This window comes from Clarias gariepinus, chromosome 2 (genome assembly GCF_024256425.1).
Source record: "Clarias gariepinus isolate MV-2021 ecotype Netherlands chromosome 2, CGAR_prim_01v2, whole genome shotgun sequence".
NCBI classification, from domain to species: Eukaryota; Metazoa; Chordata; class Actinopteri; order Siluriformes; family Clariidae; genus Clarias; species Clarias gariepinus.
The window spans coordinates 25,062,992-25,084,811 of NC_071101.1; the positions used below are offsets into that span (position 1 = coordinate 25,062,992).

At 38.5% G+C, this 21,820-nt stretch overlaps 2 protein-coding genes across 2 annotated transcripts in view; one reads left to right on the forward strand and one right to left on the reverse strand.

Annotated features, from left to right (window-relative positions):
• The first annotated feature begins 2,088 nt into the window (after window positions 1-2,088).
• Window positions 2,089-7,446, forward strand: isl2a (ISL LIM homeobox 2a). The gene is made up of 6 exons (XM_053485878.1): window positions 2,089-2,204; window positions 2,656-2,845; window positions 3,303-3,568; window positions 4,486-4,769; window positions 4,997-5,164; window positions 6,724-7,446. Exons 1-6 carry the CDS (start codon window positions 2,147-2,149, stop codon window positions 6,838-6,840), a joined length of 1,083 nt encoding a protein of 360 aa, XP_053341853.1. The 5' UTR covers window positions 2,089-2,146; the 3' UTR covers window positions 6,841-7,446.
• A 4,884-nt stretch (window positions 7,447-12,330) lies between these two features.
• The window catches only part of scaper (S-phase cyclin A-associated protein in the ER), a 96,942-nt gene continuing 87,452 nt past the window's right edge, over window positions 12,331-21,820 (reverse strand). Inside the window, exons 29-31 of the mRNA XM_053489479.1 lie at window positions 14,442-14,633; window positions 13,323-13,371; window positions 12,331-13,030 (exon numbers count right to left, since the gene is read on the reverse strand). Coding sequence (XP_053345454.1) covers window positions 12,927-13,030; window positions 13,323-13,371; window positions 14,442-14,633 — 345 coding nt within the window. The 3' untranslated portion in view covers window positions 12,331-12,926. The remainder of the gene's footprint in view (window positions 13,031-13,322; window positions 13,372-14,441; window positions 14,634-21,820) is intronic.

A 21,820-nucleotide genomic window follows, 5' to 3' on the forward strand; every position in this document is an offset into this window, starting at 1 on the left:
ATATATGTGTGTGTGATGAAAGACAAATGAAAGCTATGAAAGGATGAAAGATAAGCAAGGGGCATAGACGTCAAATTGACACACACACACACACATATATATATATATATATATATATATATATATATACTGTACACATATATATGTGTGTGTGTGTGTGTGTGTGTGTGTGTGTGTCAATTTGACGTCTATGCCCCTTGCTTATCTTTCATCCTTTCATAGCTTTCATTTGTCTTTCATCAAGACAAATTAAAACCGCCATAGCGTCTGAGAACTTGTTAAGCCTATATTTGTGAACATCCTTGTGTTTGTTGGTTTATTTTATTACTGATGTTGTTATAGCTAAAAAGCAGTCTGGTCCAGTGTCTCTGCTATTGCCAAATACCTTACTCTCCCTCGTTACAGCTAAGAAATATATATATAGGCACAAGGCACTCATGAGCGACCTGCAGTTTACATTGAGTTAATTGGATTTATTTGAAAGTACTGCTTAGGGTCAATGTTGAAGGTCAGGGTCAAAAGAGCAGGCTGTGTAAAACGTGCAGGCGATTTGCCATGTGCATGCGTGGTAATCTGTGAACATCTTAAACAAATATTCAGTATAAATAACTTTAAATATATAAACTCTATTCACTGACTGTTCATAAATGAACTGCATATCATTCCTTTGTGTTAGAAAATAAATTACTTATCATTAAGAATTATTATCAATTACTAATTCTTTTACTTATCAATTAATTACTAATCAGTTACAGCGCCATCTGTTAAAATGTAACTAATTAAAAAAATTGAGTAAATAGGGCCACTCAAAATGTACTTTACAAACATTGCAAAAAGATTTGAAGAGCTTTAACTTTTCAACAGCAGTGTTTCGTTATTTTTATTTTTGTCTATAAATGTGTAGGCTATATAAATGTTAATTGCTCTATGAGCAGAAACTGCTCTATAAGGTTATAAAGAGAGGGATGCGGGAAAAAAATAAAATTGACCGGTTATTTCTTTAAGTGAAAAAGTTTGAGCACGTTAATTTATTGTTTCACTTAAACATACATTTTATGATTGTTTGTTTAAATTATGGACAAAAATATTTGTCAGTGCTTGTGGGTGATTATATGGAGAATAGAGGGAACTGTCCACATGTAGATAGTAACGAAGATGCGCTTCTGCAGTATGTAATAGTTTTGTGACACCAGTAGGAGGCTCTCCACTATAGCGTAATCAGCCTTTTGACAAGCCACAATAGTGCAGAAAGCAAACACTCTGCTGCTGCTTTCCTACAGGATTTCAGATTTTCAAGAAAACGCCCAACACGAGTTAAGCCTAATTTCTGTTACGCAGGTCGGAAATGAAAACACTACAGCGTGACTGCGTTTCCTAAAGATCACTTACATGTTTCACTACTGAATGATCACTAAAACAGAACTGATTGATTAGTCCGCCTATAAGATATAATTGTTTGATTGGGCAACATTGATTTTCGATAAATTGGACCAAAATCTATAAGATCAATCCTTAAAATATTCTAATAACTCAAAATAACTTTAGATTGGACGTTTTATTTATCTTTCTATCTATCTATTCATTTATTTAGATTAATTATTATTATATTCATAATAATAATAATAATAATAATAATAATAATAATAATAATAATAATAATAATAATGTCCTATCAAACCTGGTTTCATTCAATAATTTTTTAATATGGAAAGCATCCCAGGTATTACTTGGAGATGTAGTAGAAAATAAGCTGTTTTACTTAGTATGTAGAAAATAAGGTGTGTATTTTAGGGGGTATTTCCCCACACTAATAAAAAAAAATGTTATGAGCTAGGTTTACAAACTGTAATAGTCAGTTATGTTGGCAACAATTTTTATCAGATCTTCTTGTGAAATGTGCACGCACTCGTACACACAAACACACACACACAGCGAGAGAGAGAGAGAGAGAGAGAGAGAGAGAGCGCACTTTTGGACCACCTCCCCCGAACACTCCTCTCGGAACGCGGTCCGATTTGCGTGTGACGTCACGGCACGCGTGGGCCGCCGCAGCTCGCAAATCGGCTACAAGTTCTCGGTGTGCTCGGGCCGCTTCCCACTCCCACTGTGTCCCCTCATCTATAGCAGTGCGCGCTGATCATCCTTTATGCTGGATATTCTACTCCACTCTTCTTTCTTGGGTGATATGGGGGATCATTCCAAAAGTAAGTGCCATGTTTGTTATGCAGAGCGCTTCTAGAGGTGATAGTTGATTTCTGCGCATAGTTTGACTCGATGTTGGGAAATAAGGTTCATTAAGGGCATGTTGTTTTAATGCTAAAACTGCACCAGTACTGTACTATGTTTTGTGTAGTTTTGGAAACGAAACATTATGTTTACTCTCCGGTCCTTTCGGAGTGATCATTTTTTTTCTTTTTTCGGTCTCGAAGGCGTGAGACAGCATCATCAAATAGTGTAATGAAATGGAAACCATGATTCCACAAATAAATGGGGGGAAATATGTTGTTCGGGTGGCATGCATGGACTTGTGAACGAAAACGGCTTTGCATTGCAGAATGCATGAAGGCAGACACATTATTTAAGCGTTGAGTTTGAGGATGTGTAGCGCTGGAGTTGAGTGCAGGTTATGGCTTTAATTCGCGCGTTTGCACACAGAGAAGACCGGGATCGCCATGTGTGTGGGCTGCGGAAGTCAGATCCATGACCAGTATATCCTGCGGGTCTCCCCGGACCTGGAGTGGCACGCGGCGTGTCTGAAGTGCGCAGAGTGCAGTCAGTACCTGGACGAGACGTGCACTTGCTTCGTCAGAGACGGCAAGACCTACTGCAAAAGAGACTACGTAAGGTAGACGTCCCTCTGCTTTCCACAATTTGCAGCTGAGGAATTTAGGAATAAACTGATAAAATGGAAAGCTAAAATTAGCAAACACATGCAGAAAAAATATGCAAAGTTGTACAATTTAATGTTTCTTATGGCTTGTTGTGACTTTTCGCGTCTCAAGCGTTTGTAGGACTTTTAAAACTGTATTTCCAAAGTTTGCAGTGAAAGTCTTTAGTTTTTGTTTTTTACTAAAACTCCAGAATAAATGAACAGCCTTTTAAAAAATAAAATATTAAAGCTAATAAATGTGTTTGTTTAAAAACATTACATAATATGTAATATTGTAATATTTTTTTTAATGTACAAATTATTATTATTATTATTATTATTATTATTATTATTATTAAGCAATAAAAATCTAAGTTGTTCACTTGGAAATTTGAGACCTTATTTAGCTGATTATTTATTTTGTCCTTTTCAGGTTATTCGGTATTAAATGTGCGAAATGTAACGTGGGTTTCTGCAGCAGTGACCTGGTAATGCGTGCTCGGGAGAACGTTTACCACATGGAGTGTTTCAGGTGCTCGGTGTGCAGCCGACACCTTCTACCGGGAGACGAGTTCTCTCTGCGGGAAGAGGAGCTGCTGTGCCGGGCTGATCACGGGCTACTGCTGGAGCGCGCCGCGTCGGGGAGTCCACCAATCAGCCCGGGAAACACACACTCTACCAGAGCCCTGCACATGGCCGGTAAGTACATTCACTCACACTCTTTAGATATTTAAACTATTAAACGTAGAAATGCTAATAATAATAATAATATTATTAATAATAATAATAATAATAATAATAATAATAATCATAGGGTTGTACAATAATAGATAGATGGATAGATCTAATATATGTTTTTAATTTAAGAAATATTATTCCAATATAAAATAATTAGTAAACCTATATATATATATATACTTATAGTATATATATATACTTGCTCAGGTCAAAATGAAATACTGCAATACAAACAACATATTTAGACAAAGGATTTACTCAATACTGAAAAGATTGCGACATTTGAATTCAAGAAATTCTGTTCTGCTAACATTTCTTTAAAATGCATTAAAATCTAGAAAATGTAATAAAAAAAGATTGTATCAATATGCAACTATACGAGACTATGCAGAGGAAAGGAAAAAAATGTTGGCATGCAGTTCTGTTTGTAGACTAAACAAATTTTCACGTAGCTGCAAGGATTACATAAAAGATTAGTTAGTGAACATACAAATTGTGATTTCTGGTTATTGAGGTGATTTGTGCATTTGAAAGCGGAATTGGGAACCTGTTTTTAATGGGGCGCTTGTATTTTGTTTATTTTCCGGTTGGGGTGGTATGTCATGGTTACTCAGAGATCATTTATATAATCATCTTTAATTTCTCACATGAGTTGTTGAACTGAGCTTTGCTACCTCCCTGCAAAAAAATGTTGATGGTCTACTATTTTTATACCTGACCCAAAGCATGCTTTTGATTCGTATTTAATCTGAGTATTGCCTTGATTAACGTGTTTGCATATTTTGGCGCACAGCTATGCGCAGCGTCCTGGCTATGTTATTACGTCGATAATGACATTTCCTAAAGTCGAGACTGTATTGCGGTTTGTTTGTTGGCAGAGCCGGTACCTGTGCGCCAGCCCCCACACCGCAACCACGTCCACAAGCAGTCGGAGAAGACGACCCGTGTGCGCACTGTGCTCAACGAGAAGCAGCTGCACACACTGCGCACATGTTACAACGCCAACCCGCGGCCCGACGCGCTCATGAAGGAGCAGCTGGTAGAGATGACCGGCCTCAGCCCGCGAGTTATCCGCGTCTGGTTTCAGAACAAACGCTGCAAGGACAAAAAGAGGTCCATGCTTATGAAGCAGCTCCAGCAGCAGCAGCACAGCGACAAAACCGTAAGAGCCTGATTTACTCTCGTCTTGTTGCTCCTCGTGTTCCTTAAAACAAAATGCTTTGCACACGAGAAGACGTCCTGTAATAATAATAATACAAAATAAATTCAAATTTATAGTAGCCTATGTATTTGTGCAGCTCAATGATTTCAAAAAGCAAAAAATATATATATAATTTTATTGCAACATAAAGTTGTTTAAATTCTTATATTTTTGTTAACCATTCACAGAATCTCCAAGGCCTAACAGGGACACCTCTAGTGGCAGGTAGTCCTATCCGGCATGATAACACGGTGCAGGGGAATCCTGTAGAAGTGCAGACGTACCAGCCTCCATGGAAAGCGCTGAGCGAGTTCGCGCTACAGAGTGACCTGGAGCAGCCTGCCTTCCAGCAGCTGGTACGAGGAATTACTTCTACTTCAAGCTCATTTTGCTATATCTACAAAAAAAAAAAAACTGTAAATACTTTCAGATCAGTGAAAAAAGGCATCCCCCATGGTTAAAAAAAATAAAGGAAAATGTAACCCTCATTTTTAGTAAATCTTACTCAAATAAATATAATTTCTAAAATTAATGAAGTAAACAACGAAAAAAAAAGCTAATTTTGAAACTAAAAACCAATCCAAAAATATAAGGGCAAATTGGGCAAAGAATCAAAAGCAAGACGTCAAACTGTTGTCAAGAACCCTCTTGGTCTCCAGACCTGGCAATGTATGGTATATGACATCTGCCAAAGTTCAACAGATTTATTCAAAAAAGAATGGGCTAATCTAGCAATCTGGTAGAGTTAGAACAGATGTGTCAAAAAGAAGACGAGGTTGAATATTACAAACTGAGAGGATCCAAAAACTGCTCAGAGGATATGAAAGAGGTTGGAGGCAGTTCTAAAGGAAAAAGGCTGGACATGTTTTGGGAGATTATTTATATAACAGTCAAGAAGGGAGAGGCAAACTTTATACTTTTCTTTTCACCGGTAATGTCTTACACAATTTTGCAGTTTTTTATTAGATTGACTTGTGATAATAAAAAAACATCAATTAAAAACTCACAAATATCTTGATATTTAATTTTATAATATTGCAGTGTTTTTTATACTAGTTTTCTCCCTTGCGTAGGCAAACTATGGCACTCGGCTGCAGAATTTTACTAAATGACTTGAGAAATTAATAGAGAAAAAACAAATAGGTTTAAACAATACCATATTTGTTTTTTCTGATTTCATTGCACTTGCATGTTGGGCCCATGTGCATATTTCTGCATATTTTTGATGCCGGTTCGATTTCCTTGATTTTTGACACACAAACACACACAATATATATATATATATATATATAATGTGTGTGTGTTTGTGTGTCAAAAATAACGGGATCAGAAAGGAATGTTTAGAAAAAGAATCGTTTAAATTTTTTTAAAGAGCGTTTTGATGCATAAATCTTTAAGCAATTTTTGTTCGGTTTTACTAAATGAAAAATCATTTCATACGATTAAATTAATAATGACGCGTTTTTTTCGTCATTTGAGATGTTCTTTAAATGATTTTTCAGTTCGATGTGGCACCAAAAGGCTGTGAATGGGTCTACTGAGAACATAGACATACAGTTTATATATAGAAGGTTAGCATATCATTTTCCTTGATTTAAAAATACATTACACAAAATGTAAAAATGCTAGATACAACCATCTTTTATTGCAAATTATATATACTAGAAATATGAACGGGTATGCACAATTCCACAGCGTTCATGTTTATCTGGCATAGTTGATATATAATTTTACATATCAGTACATGATGCTCAACCTGTAAATTTCCTTGAGCTTATTTGTAAATAATTAGATGATAAGTAGTTAGAGACTTGTCTCTAAGCTCATTTTTAAATTTTGCATGTCTCATTCGTTAATTTTAAAATATGTTTGTGTATGGCAGACAATAAATTCTCGTTTTCTCCACTCTGTCAAGGTGTCTTTCTCAGAGTCGGGCTCTCTTGGCACCTCTTCGGGCAGTGATGTGACTTCCCTGTCATCGCAGTTACCCGACACCCCCAACAGCATGGTGTCCAGTCCTGTGGAGACGTGATGGAGTCCATTGACCTCTGTCCACCCAGCATGCTGAACCCCACCCTGATCTGCATGAACACAGAGCACCTCACCGCCTCCACCTGAGGAACACAACGGAATCACGGAAAACAACATACAGGAACACAGTGGATTAAACTTGGAACGCACAAGCCTGCCAAAAAAATCCAAAACGACAGAAAACAAACAAACACGGAGCCAAGCCACTGGGACTCTCCGCACGCGTTTACTTTAGGCCTGCAGGCGGGAATCCACACGGATCCACCCGACACTTCCCGAGGAATATGAACAAGTTGACCCACTGTCAACAACATAACAAATGACTGTAATGTCTTTACCAGTATTCATGATGTAATTTTAACCCAAACAAACCTGATGACATTTCCCTAATTCAGTGAGACAACAGAGCCACGTTTGTCTTAATGCGCATGATCTCCGAAGACAATGTATAAAAGTGACATGTAAACCATTTTATCTTTACGGATGGAGGACAAATTATTTGAACTTCTCGAGAGAAAAAAAGTAAGTTATTGTTATTTATTGTCAGGACAAGAGTCCGAGCGAGAATTAAGAAATTACCTTAATAAACTATGCTAAGTGTTGTTTATGTCTGAGACCAAACGTTGCATGCTATTATATCTACAATTTTTTTTAAAAGACCGAACAAAAATATCTATTGGGGATTTTATTAGTGGATGACAGCATATCGATCTACAGCACAGACTTCAACGCCACACCAAAAGATGGCGAATTAAATTTCAGTGAAGGCATTGAGCCTGAGTGTTCTGCTATCTGATTTCAACACGGTAAAGGAATCATGAATTATATGGCTTGCATTCTTTTCATAAAAAAAGGACACTCTATACAAAAAAAGGTTAATGGTTGTAATTTGGTTTATATTTGTGAAATCGAATAATTTATAGCTAGAAATATATTTTAAGAATTTTTTTTATAGAATTTCAAATTAATTGTAAATTTGGCTGTTATTCAGTCCCCTATCAATACAATATCAGAAGCATACACTTTTAATATTTTATTCAGAAAGATGTTCCTTTAAAAATTTGTCCTAAAAACTAATCACTATCTATTTATGTACCGTGGTTTATTTTGAAATGTGTACTACAATAGATGTACCTACCTTTATGGGTTTCATATAGCCACGGGGAAATGTACCGTTAATAGCCATTGTTCTGAGAGTGTGGGGATAATAAGGGGCTGATAAATGGTGTGAGAAGGTGTCTTTGTCCCTAATCAATACAGATACCCTGAGAAGCAGCCCATGCAAAATGTCAATAGTCTGGCTGGGAATAACGAGCTAATCTTTATTCCAAGTTTAATTCATACTGAGCACGAACAGAAAAAGGGTACTAAACTGTACATTTCCTTGTCTCTGAGGGGCTACATCTTCTGTAGATGTGAAAATTAAAAACGTACAGTCCCGGATGACCATCTACCTGGGAACACAATGGCGATTAAGAATGGTACAATATCTTTTTTTTCCCTCTGTGTGTGAGAGAGAAAAAGGAAGAGAGATGTGTTTGCTCGTCAGTGATTCTTGGCCCCTGATTACGGTTTGGCTCTTCTCACCCTGTGCTAGATGACCCACATCTTGGCACTGAGCCAAGACGCTGTAAAGCGCTCTATAGTGGTCTGAACTGTCAGATGTAAGCCTTCAGATATCGGCGTTATCAGCGCGCGGATCGGGTGTAGGAGCGGATATGGAGAGTGTCGCTCGGCCTCGGACCCGTGAGCACTGAGCTCTGAGCTTGTAAAGGCGCGAGTCTAGACAGAGGGGAGATGGGCGGCGTCTTATCTGCGCTCGGCATCACCTGCACACACACATACACACACACACATACACACACAGCTACAGCAACACCATGTCGCACAGCAACTACCTCCACACACCCTGCGGTCGCATTTTCATTCCCATCTGTCCTATCAGGTCAACTCTAAGATCAGGTCAACGCAAAGTCTATTAAATCATCCAGATTTACATTCTCATCATTTAAACTGTTAGGTTTTATTATTTGCAAAAAAAGAGGAGAGGGTTGATAATTAGCCTACTGTTCACATTGTGTTTATCCTACTGTATAAGATAGATAGATAGATAGATAGATAGATGTTTATTATTATTATTGTTATAATGATTGATTAATTAAATATAATGTGTTAAATAATAATAATAATAATTATTATTATTATTATTATTTTATTTATTTAATAGAATTTATTTTGGGGAGGATCTATTTGTCTTTTATAGATAGATAGATAGATAGATAGATAGATAGATAGAAAATAAGTCAACAATAGATGATTAAACTACTACTACTAATAATAATAATAGTAATAATAATAATAATAATAATAATAATAATAGCCGTTAAATATTTTTTTTTAATAAAAATCGAATTTTTAACAAGTAAATATTATAATTTTAGCCATAATTTTTTTAACTGTAACTGTAAAATTGCAGGCGACAAAATAACAAACGACATTCTTTTTCTAACTGAATTCAACACAACTAAATGAATGATCCTTTTAAATCGAAGGGCATTTCAAGAAACTACGCCTCTTTAAAATCACAAAGAAATCACTAGTATTCTAAACGGGCAAATCCCTACTATTTTACTAAATTACAAAAGAGTAATAGTAAGTAATATAATATTGAAATAATATTTGGATTTCGAAAAACTCCAAGCAAACTTGTAAAACTTGTAAATGATTAGTGGCGATCTTTAGGTTAAATAAATGTTGCCAAACTGGACAAATTCTTCCAGAATAAGAACAATGGAAATATCTATATTTAATCACACAAAGCGTCAACATCTGAAAAGATTTAAAGCAAAAACATTTCTGTTCAGGTCAAATCACCAAATCTCGAGCTAGCTTTTTGTTTTGATTTGGATTTGAATCGAAATGAACCTAAACCCCTGCAGCATGACAGCAGGAACGGTAAACTGCTCGCTGTGGCTTTAGGCTACTTATGATTCCATTCTTGCAAGCAATGTATAAGTGAACAGGTAATATCGGTGTGATCCTCAGCTTTAAATCTTATTTCTTATCATTCATTCCTAATCATTAATTTCTTACAAACGAAAATGCATACCTTTTGATCTAAAAAGAGAGGGATGAGATTTTAACCAGGGAGCGAAAGAAAGAAAGAGAGAGAGATTAGACTTCAATTTCATAATGCCTTATTTTACCTTAACAACTCACTCCCTCATCTTCTACACCGCATGTCCTGTACTCAGGGGCTCGGGGACCTGGAGCCTATCCCAGGAGGCAGGGTACACCAATCTATCGCAGGGCACACACACATCGCACTCATTCACACACTACGTGCAATTTGAGAACGCCAATTAGCCTAACCTGCATATCTTTGGACTGTGGAGTACCCAGAGCAAACCCACCCAGAGCACGGGGAAAACATGCAAACTCCATGCACACAGAGACGGGAATCGAACCCCGACCCTGGAGGTGCAAGGCGACGGTGCTAAACAAATAACGTCAGAAGCCTACTGTTTAGTAGGCAAGTATGCATTTCTCCACCTCATTTCTGCAAACAAATGTTAATCCAAAACATTAAATTTCTTCTAGCTTTCCCTTTAAAAGTCATCATTTATTTGTTATTAAGGTGTATTTTAGTTTCATGAGAAAAAATAATGATGGACAAATTAAAACCAAATATTCATTTTTCCCCCTCAATGAATGAAGCACTGTAACAGGGGAGGGTTTGAAATAATATACCTAGGAAAGCAAGAGTGTGTTACTGCAAGCACTGTTTTGAAAGAGGAAATATTATACAACTAAAGGTAGGATGCTGATCTGGGAAGAGGTTGTACGTGTACAAAAAGTCTGATGTCTAACTCAGTCTAGAAAGTTCTAGGAGGCAGAGGAATTATATCTATATAGGTCTATAAATGTGTGTCACACACCCTCGCCATCCCTCTGTCTCTTTACACACAAACAGTCACTTGACAGATATTTATTATTGTGGAGACACAATTCTGAATGGGAGGAAAGGTGTGTGTGTGTGTGTGTGTGTGTGTGTGTGAGTGAGAGAGACTGAAGAGAATCCGACCCGAGAGGCTCCAGCTCATGTTGACTCACTAATGTACATGTGACTCAGAGGCAGCAGCGGGTAGTACACAGGTTGAGAGAGAGAGAGAGAGAGAGACACACACACACACACACACACACGTTTGTGGTGCCCTGAGGCCACACGAAGGACTTGAATACTGTGCCGTTTTGCCCACGTCAAATTCCAGTCTTACTGCGGCTCATGCAGGAGACAACCAACTAAATCTACATTACAGGACTGTTCAGGTAAAACCTGCAGCTCAGCTTTACTGTTAAATATCAATCACGTTTACTTCTATTACACGTTAGCGTGCGGTTACGGTTTTTTTTTTCTTTTTTTTCCCCCAATGCTGAATGAACATATTTCATCTGATCGGCTCCAAACTCCACACAATAACACAAGCAGAGAGATAAACATCAGCCTGCACAATCATGGCCTGTGTCTCCATCATATTCATTTCTGAAATTTGTATAAGGAAAAAAATAATACACAAAAAACATGCTAATAAGAAACCATCCTTTGATCATATTAATTGAAAATGGTTTTCACAAAAAATATTATTAATCTTGAGGTTGCTAAAAGTAAGATCACAAGATACACACAAGACTTTAATATTTTATTAAATGATTAAATTAGGAAAACAGTTTCTATAAATTGTAAGTGCTTCACTTCTCAAAGAGGAACACAAAGAAAGAAAAGAACATTCTCTCTCTCTCTCTTTCTATATATTTATATATATATATATATATATATATATAGAGAGAGAGGGGGGGGGGATAAAAGTCTTGAGCCAACCCTCATATTTTGAGCCCGACCTTCTCATAATTTTTAATGTAGTCTTAAGGAATAATTCTTCCTTAAAGGTACATTTAAAATTCCTTATTTTCAGTCGAGTGCCTGTACCTGACCAGTTCGCTTTTGACGGAGGAATGCTGTTGTTTGTTAATACACACAGTGACGTATGAATCAATCATGCATATTATATATATATATATATATATATATATATATATATGGGAAAAAACTCTTAAGGCATAAACCATTGAGAAACAGGTGCAGATGATGAATGGATGAAACAGCTGAAAGGAGAATTGTGGTTTTGGCTGAAAATGTTACATAAATGACCAATTTTTAAAATGGTATCTTTAGGCATTTTGCAGCCTAATGCCGTAAACTTTTTTTGAAAAATTTTTTAATCTACATAAGTTAATATGCAGAAATAAAGGGACGGCTCAAGACTTTCACACAGTAATGTGTAATGTATAAATTATAAATATGACAAACAGAAAAAAGGTCCAGACTCCACACTGTTAACTTTAACAAAAAAAACTTTTTTTTGTTATACATAGCTATTTAGTATCACAACAAAAAAACTGAAGTAACTTAGCGTACTCTGATGAAATCCTATAATAACTGAAGAAATAACATCTTTTATTTACAAAACAAAATACAAACCGTACAATTAATTAACCACAAAACATCCAGCTTGGGATGAAAACAGTAAACTATTGTGCACTTCAAAAAAAAATTAAAAATCTGTTTCAACAGATCCATTCATTCGGAAGATAACTGATTTCACTTGTACCTGACAGCTCCTTATAATTGTATATTTACATAGCAAATACATTCATACATTCGAATAACTTCATAAACGTAACTTGTCATTCCGCCCTTAAGTATTTGCATTGTAAGGACGGTTTATTACAGTGTGTACATCCAAAATGTTAATCCGAATTTATTGTGTAATTATTTGGGTAAATGCACCGTTATTAAAGAGATCTAAGAAAATCCAGAAGAAAAATCAGTTGCTACATGCAGGCGCATACTTGTCAGACTTGGCTAAAAGCCCATGTACAGCAATTTAAGTGACATAGTGAAAGTTTTTGATGTTGTGCTTAGAGCAAAATGTGCTGGTACAAACGACCAGGTTATAGTCCACATAGTCCACGCTGGGTATTGCTCTCAAGGGCTCTGTGGACTCCCGTGTGTACTCCTCGTCTCGCTTACTCTTCTTGCTTGTTGAGGAAGAACTGAAGAGCTGAGTCCCACTGATCTCGGGGGAAACGGTTGGACAGCTCACAGTAATCTAGCAAAGTAGAGCTCCTCTCTGTGGATAAGAGAAGTAGAGAGAGAATGTTGCTGACTATACCCATGAATAAAAAAAAAAGCCTTCCACATTTTTCTCTGATAATAAACAGGCAATTAATTTGTGTTGCACAAATGGTAACATAATTTTTGTGTAATTACGTTGTTAACTGTACAAGGAAAACACATTGAAATGTAAACTATTTGCCAAGTAATAATGTATAAAAACATTTAGATAATAATACAAATAGCATTTCCACCAAGCAAGGAAGCTGAAAATGGGTAAAGTAAAGCTTATTAGGTATGAGACTCACCTTGTTGTGAGGATTTGTTGTCAATCTGGTTCTTACTGGAGGCGCAATCCTATTAGGGAGGAAAAAACAATAAGTATGCAAATAAAACAAATCTGAATTAAGTCTAAGAAATCAGTCTTCATACTATATGTTCTTGCACAGGTCAGTATTGTGCCTCTAAACACAAGTTTTTAGTTTTCTTTGGTTTCAAGCTGTTATAAGCATGTGATTTCAGCAAATAATTACTTACAACATTTATCCAATTAAAATTGTATTAAAAAGTAAAGAAATACTGGGATTGTAGTTTTTCTCCTCTTCATTTCATGACCTCAGGTGGATGTTGCATTTGGATTATCACTTTGATGTTTTTGCACACCACTAACTGTGCTTACATTGAATGTAACATTGTTGCTTTCGAAAAAGAAAAACTTTTGTGTGTCAAATTTTTTTAACAGTTACTTTGTATTATGTACATTTATAAGTTTTTCATTAAGCATCAGAAGATACAGGATGTTGTGCATCTTCCCATTGTTTGTCTGCAATGACAATCGCCTTGTCCTTGTCAAAGTAAGCGCTAATCTCCACATAAATAATCGGGGTAGTGGGGCAGCGCAGGGAAGATTGTCAGGAGGAAGATGAAGGGGTCGGCCTGTTTACAAGAGGCTCAACCGGTGGCAGGTAAATCCACCCAAATCGACAGAGGAAGCCATCCATCTTTGCAGTGGAGGCTGCTTCTTTGGAAAAGGGAGGGTAATGAGAGTAGCAAAAAAACAAAAGGGCAGGAACAGAGACAAAGCTGGAGCTCGAAGAGATAAGAGTCAAACGTTGACATTGTGCAGAAACAGTGAAAAGGTGTGTGTGTGTGTGTGTGTGTGTAAGGAGAGGGGGCTTTACAGGTCAGAGGACATGCTGCAGGTGAGACTGGAAAACAAATCTCAGCTGGAGAGGCATGCGAAGATTTAAGTACATGAATGTGGTATGGTGGTAGTTGTAAAAGAATAAGGTGAGCACACATGTGGGCAATTTATGGTAATCTATGAATGAGTCAGTCTTTTTCTCAGAGGAAGGACAATATCAATGTATCCATACCTACAGATGATGAAAGTGTGTGTTTTCTCTGCATGAGAACCCATAACGTACCTGTATAAATGTGGCCAGGAGCACACAGCTCATCTCCTGCTGCAGAATGACTTTGTTCTGCTGGTTGTTGTAGCAGGCGCTGATGAGTGAGGGGAAGAGCACTTTGATGAGGTGTGGGTGGCTGAAGTACTGGAACGGCAACTGACACAGTTTCTGCAGCACGCTGGGCTGCCGGCCAGACTGCACGATCACCTGGAACACACAGGCAGAAAGTGTGCGCACATGAACATATAGAGCAAATGCCACCCCTTAGCAGTAAATCAGGGCCTCGCCTTGCGCCCCTCCCACACATAAATCTGCCACTAAAAACAACACACAAACAGCCATTAAGAGGAGAAGCAGAGGGCACAGCCTCCCCAGTACACAATTACACATCATAAACCCGGCCAGTGATGCCTCAGCACCTCCCCTCTGTGGCACGAGTGTACACAGAACACTTTCGGGCTCCTCTCAGTCTCTCGAGAGCAGACGTTCAGCCTACTGAGTCACATCGCCACACTTCACTTATAAGCAAAGAGAAAACTGACACATGGTGATTATCGCGATAAAGTTATGAGGAAAAAAAATGCCCCAAGCTATCAACGTGCAACTAAAGTTCACGCAGAGGTGGAATCACATGGTGTAGGGGTGAATAAGTAACCGCACAACAGAGGGTGAGAGAAATGAAGGGCAAAGGTGGGGGGGCTGGGACCCCCCATATGGTTGCATACCCCACTTCTACCACTTTAAGAAATGAAGCAATACCATTAATGGAGTTTCTCAGCACCAACCTCGGTGTGGCAGTCAATCACACCATCACATCCGGCCCCCCCAGCATTAAAATCAAATCGCTCCCAGCCCCGACCTGATTAAAGCACAGACTCAGCTCCTGGTGCCGGAGGCCTTCAGCTCAAGTCTAAAAACCCGGCAGGGCCGGGGAGCTGGGAGGTCATCGCAGTAAATCCCTACAGGTGAGACAGAGTGAGGGGAAGACATAGAGGGAAAAAGAGAACGAACCAATTACCCGCTCAACCATCTACCTCCCGATGCAGCTCAGCCGCAAATGCAAACCAGAAGGGTGAGGTGAAATTCCCGCAGCACTGGACGACATAAATTACCAAGATTTACAAGATTTGTAAAAATAGTCTTAACAATACTCTTTCCAATGCATTCTGGGCTTTAATAATGCACTTCAAGGGGTTTAAGAGCATGATAAACAAAGTGATAACTCAACCCTTTTATCATTTCAAGGTGAAGGCCCTACACAGTGTATTCCTACAGCAGTGTTCAAAGGTTCTCAGGCAATGTCATCCTGCATGAGGGACTGTTTAAAGATGCTTTACTGAGTGACTAAAACAAACCACCGCAGAGTCCCTTTAATGGTACTAAAAGCTCAAAACAGCTGACCTCCAACTCACTTCAGATTGGCGAGCCCACCGGCATGTGCTGACCAAACACCATGATACAGCGGCTTCTTTTCGACGTGTAATAAATAAGTGTTTCCTTTTGGAATGTAACAAAAAAGTTGGGAAAAAGAAGAATTTCCTGCACCACCGAAGCAGTGCAACTGTATTAAGCAATCATTTGAAAAGACCTGGTTGTTATCAATGGTAGAGCTGTGCAATGTCAAAATGGAGTGGAAAGGCTGAGAAGGGTTATTTTTTTTACAAGCCCGGGAAGGACTGAGCTAATCTCTACTATCACTCCTGGACTAAAGTCAAGAGCGGAATAGATGCATGATCTTGTCCTTTTCTGTTAGTAAGACCTTTACATAGCATAATGCTTCATAGCGTTGACATTACCTCAGCTTACAGCAACATTACTAAAACCTGCCACTTGCTGTTCATAAACAAAGTCATTCTGAACTTCAGAAAGGATGTTGAGTAAGAGAGTGTGGGAGTGTGTGTGTGTGTGTGTGTGTGTGTGTGTGTATATATATATATATGTGCACACGTGTGCGTGTGTGCACGCGTGCGCTGGGTAGCATGGCCTGGATCTGTATGGACATTCCAACCACAAATCAAGCAGCCGTCTCATAATCCCCTAGCACACAGTACTCCATCTTCACACACCTAAACAAATTGTCCCCCCCTCAAGTGTCCGCCACAGAGAGACGTACAGCGTTCAAAGAGCAGAGGTTAGCTCCAACCGTCCTGTACACGCTCCAGATTCACGCATGAGCCGGAAAGAAACGTCTCTCAACCCATAGTTCCTAGAGCAGCGGCTAGGTATCTCATTCAGCCTCCGACATCATAAAAAGCACTGGTGGGCTTTTGAACTCCTGCATCCCCCGTGCTTTTGCACAGATGGTCATAAAGAAGCAGAGAGGCCAGACCTGGCCTGTGTTTTCTTAAATACAGAGCATTTGAGATTCTCAAACAGAGCCACGCTTTTACGGCAAGTCTATTACATAATTCCCGGCCTGTCCGCTGAAAACAAAGGGAGTGTAAAGTTAATGCGCCGAAACGCAAACATAGGCTCCGAATAGCCCAAGGTGAAGAGGAAGGAGACCTGAGCTGGTTGGGTTTGCTCTTTGATGAAGTGTTGATAAGAGGGAGGAAGAGAGTCAGGCTCTAGGACTCAAATGTACAGGTCAAACACGATGTAGAGCATTTATTGTAACTTCTAGCAATCGGTTTACTCAGAAAAAAAAAACAAATGTATTAATTGAATAGGAAAAAAAAAGTTGGTTATGAGATAAAGTTGCATTATTGTGTGAGCGCACGTGCTTAAAGACTAAAGTCTAAATGTTAAGCAGGAGGGGTTACAGACCTCTCACAGATAAGAGTAAAGGGTAAACGACACATGAGGATGCTGAAGAGGCACTCAAGACAGGACGTTATGACTAGCGAGACCTATGTGAACAAAGATTACCACCCAGGGACAGACCGTTACCGAACCTCGGTCTGTCCAGACTTGGTGACGGCACCCAGGAGCGGGGGCAGAATTATTATAACAAAATAGGTTAATAAGGAGAGACCGGTTTGTTCTCAAAATGAGAAAAACACTCCTCTTACAAAAACAGCATTAAGAGCTCTGTTTGTTTGAAAAAAAAAGAGCAAATGATCAGTGATTTATTACCGCTGCCTGACTGAATCAAGCGGCAACTTCGATCCTTTGAAAGATAATCTCTCCAGGAGATCTTCACCAGGAGCCCATCTGACCTGGACAGCACTCAAACCCAGCATTAGACCTAAATGGGGCCCTAAATTTTGAAAGATTTATGGGCAGGCAAACAAAAAATGAAAGAAAAATCCAGAAAAAAATGAAGACCCAATACATAATACTCGAGTGTGTTAAACCACAGTTTTCTGATGATGGCGTGTGTAAATCACGCATGGCGCTTCGCAGAGGCTTCATCCTCTTTGCTGCCACTCGAAGGCTATGCAGTACGGCCACCCCCATGTCTCTGTTTACTACGAAGCTCTTGCCAGCAACAAGGCCGAAGGCTTGGGTTATCTCAGCAATAATAAACTGTTGAAGTCAGAGTTTCAACATCAGTTTAGCTGTGGATTAGAAGGCCAGCGCTGAAGCCGGAGTTATGGCTTGTGTTAGGATATGATGAGAATATGAACGAAGTGCAGATATCACACCGAATGTGGCAAAGAGATGGAGAGGGTAGGAGATAAGTAGAGATGAGTGTAGAGGACTGTTTCACTCTGGTGCTTTGAAAGAAGTGCCATGTTGAAAAGTGGCGGTGTACATTAAACAGCTTGTCCACCATTGTGTTATCAGCCTTCACACTAGGACTGCAGGACACGGATACCGATAACGCAGAGGACGAGGATGTCTTTAGTTCTTTTTGTTTGATGTCCCGGTGAATAATGCTGTTTGGCCGCTTTCCAGACAAGAAACAAAGCAGAAACAAAGGGATGAAAAAAGGAACTCTGTAACAGTTGACTCATAAACTGAGGTCATGCATGACAAACCCAAACATTACATATGACTTTAATCTTTAAAATAGAAATAAATACAAATACAATACAAATGAATTCTTCTTATTGCTAAACTAAAGCACCAGTCAGAACCTGGAAATAGATACCAGCAAACAAGAACCATCAAGGTCCCTGAATAAAAACACTTCACAGCCACCAATAGAGTAAATACATAAAAACACAAAAACACGTGTATATTTGTATAGTATGTCACTCGCTGTAAGTTAAGGAGGGGCAGAGTAACACGCACATGCTTCAAGTAGGCAGCGTATACAGCATGCATTGCTACGAGCTGTATTATTTCTCAGACGGCCACATATAAACACAGGCGGGTGTGCTGGCACTGAATCAGCAGTCTGAGTCAGGAGTCTGGGGTCAGCGCCGCCTTTGTGTCCTGCCTGTGCTTACGCTAGCCTGAGAAAGGCCACAGTCCAGGCAAACCTCTCATTTATACTGCACAAAAACTCTCAGGGTCACACCAATTTTTTGAGCCCCTGCCAAGCAGCTCAGCAGTCAGATTTTTAAAAATAATACAAGAGCAGCATACAGTTCACATTGCAATCTTCATAACCTGAATGCCAAATTGTTTAAAATATAGGGTTTGGGAATTTGCAAAAAAAAAAAAGAAAGAAAGAGAAAAATGGAACTACAACAGACTGCTTCCTTCATTGTCAAATCTTGGTGGCATTAAAAAAAAAAAAAAAAAAACAAGGGAAACTGCAACATGAAAAAAAGCCTTGTGCTGAAATGTTTAAAGACGTTCCTGCAGAGCAGTTTTCAAATTAGCAAAGTAGCTGGGGATAAATGAATATGCAAAGGGTGTACAGTATTTCCCACTCTGGTCATTGTGTTAACTTTCCCCTCTCTGAACACAAAGGCTAATCATCCGTCACTCCTCCCCTTAATTCAATCATCAGCCCTCATTCAATTATCCAATATAATATGCAAATCAACCCCACAATGGCCAACAAATGCTAATTGCGTACATCAAAATAATTAAATTGGATTGGATTGGCAGAGAAGAACTGAACTGCAATAAAAAGAGAGGCCGTTTTTTTAATTAACGGCAAAAATGCTTTAAATTAGAATCTGTAATAAGCCCATAAATTGCTAGGTCTCTGACCCTCCCATGAGGACGGTCAATCCTCAGGAGACTCACATAACTAAAGCCTGGAGGAGTGAGTGAAGTGCTGTGACAGACCGTCATGTAGCTTGGCAGGAAGCTCTATATCTCACCGATCCTCGATCCAAGCTCAGATTTTCTACCTCCTGCTAAAGCTTCAACAAAGAACAAATGCCAAGATTAAAACCACAAAGCATGTCCTTGTGGTAAGGCAGAACATGGCACAGAGGTTTCATAGCTGCTGTATTATTCAGCAACTGTATCAGCTGTTTGTATGAGGAAAACACATCTGGCTTATGATCCGGTGAACAGCTTCTAGAAGCTTAACTGTACCTTGACTGCACACAAAACAGCACTTTTGCAATTTATTCAGTTACACCCGCATAAAAAAATATTACTAGACCTGGCAACTAGGTGTAACAAAACAGCGTTCTCAGTCTTTCTAGGAAAGATTTTTTTTCAAGACATTTGCAGGACTTTTTCCATTAACTGTAGACACGAGAGCTGTTGATCACACAAAGGTTATTTTAAAATGACTCACATTTGCCAAGATCCTTAACATTACAGTCAACAATACATTGCCTGACTGACTGGCTGAAACACACACACTTTTTATGATATGATCTCAGATTTTATTTAAGAAGTTAAGTACTATATACTGTGGTCAGTGTGAGAACAGCAGCTCTCTAGGTTTAAACCTAAGCCACACACATTGACCCTATGACACACTGTGCTCAAATCTACCTCAAACTGACTTATATTATTCTCAAACTAGTACCACAATGGCCTTACAATGACTTCACACAGGTCTCACATGTTTCTTACACTGGCCTTACACTGTTCTCAAACAACTCTTACTAGCCTTACTTTACCCACAATGGTCTTAGTCTAATCTTACACTGGCATCACACTGTCCTAACACTAGCCCCACACTGTTCTCTCACTGCTCTCAAGCTAACCTTACTAGCCATACACTGTTCTCTCACTGCTCTCAAGCTAACCTCACTAGCCTCACACTGTTCATAAGCTAACCTCACTAGCCTCACACTGTTCTCTCACTGCTCTCAAAATAACCTCACTAGCCATACACTGTTCTCTCACTGCTCTCAAGCTAACCTCACTAGCCATACACTGTTCTCTCACTGCTCTCAAGCTAACCTCACTAGCCATACACTGTTCTCTCACTGCTCTCAAGCTAACCTCACTAGCCTCACACTGTTCTCTCACTGCTCTCAAGCTAATCTTATACTAGGCTCACCTTGTTCACAAGTTAGCCTCACAGTATTCTCTCATTAGTAAAATAAGGGAAATATAAAGATGGTTCCATACAGTAAACTGGCTTTGCTAGACAGCAAGACAGTGAGTCTGATGTCCCCTTGATGGGATGTAATATTTTAATTTTACAACTAATCCCAGGGTATTTAGCAGAAACAATTATACTACACAGAAAAATCTTTCTAAAACAGGTTTGTAATGTTTTATGACCGTTTTATGAAAAAAAAAAAAAGTAGCAATAGCACTAGGATTCCCAGTGGGCATGTGTTATAGCCTTTTATTCCGCAGCATTGAATTCTCAGAACTGAATGTGTTAATTAAATTTCTTTAACAGCAGCTCCGACAGTCACTCTAGGTTTAATTTAAACAATAGCTTCATTAATGCACAATATTATATTACTCACTCTAATGCATCACTTCTATAGAAACAAATAAATCACGAGGACTTGTGTGTCAGATGTGCCACAAAAATTTATGCACCTAATAATAAATAATAATAAAGAAAAGTAATAAATTTCTGTATAATTAAGTATGAATTTAAATAAGATTTATGGAAGGAAATTTGGATGTTGGGGCTCTGTAATAGCAAGTTTCTCAACACGGAAGACTGTCCTGTCTGGTTTCTCGATAACTTGACAAGTTGTGTCTGTTGTCTTATTAACATGAAAAAGATTATATAATGCTAGTGATAACAACCTATTTCATGAACAGCATTTAAGTGAGAGAACAGTGTGAGAAAATAAATGGTTAAAAATCAAAGTATAAAACTACTAACTGCACCTGCGGCAAATTGCTGTGGTACAAGAGAAATAAAACACTTCATGCGGTGCTATTTTAGGAAACTTATCCACTTTGGGGTAGTATCTCTGCTTTGTATCGGACCACATTACACCATTCAGGGGTTAATGATTATCCTTCAAGAACCTTGTCTTTGATGTTTTATGTCCGATATATTGTTTTTTTTTTTATATTATTACTATACATAAGCTGTAAATGTAGTGAAATAGATAACATCAGTTTCTTTTTCCACTCTCTTCCTATTTGTGGCTTTTCATTGACAGTTTCTA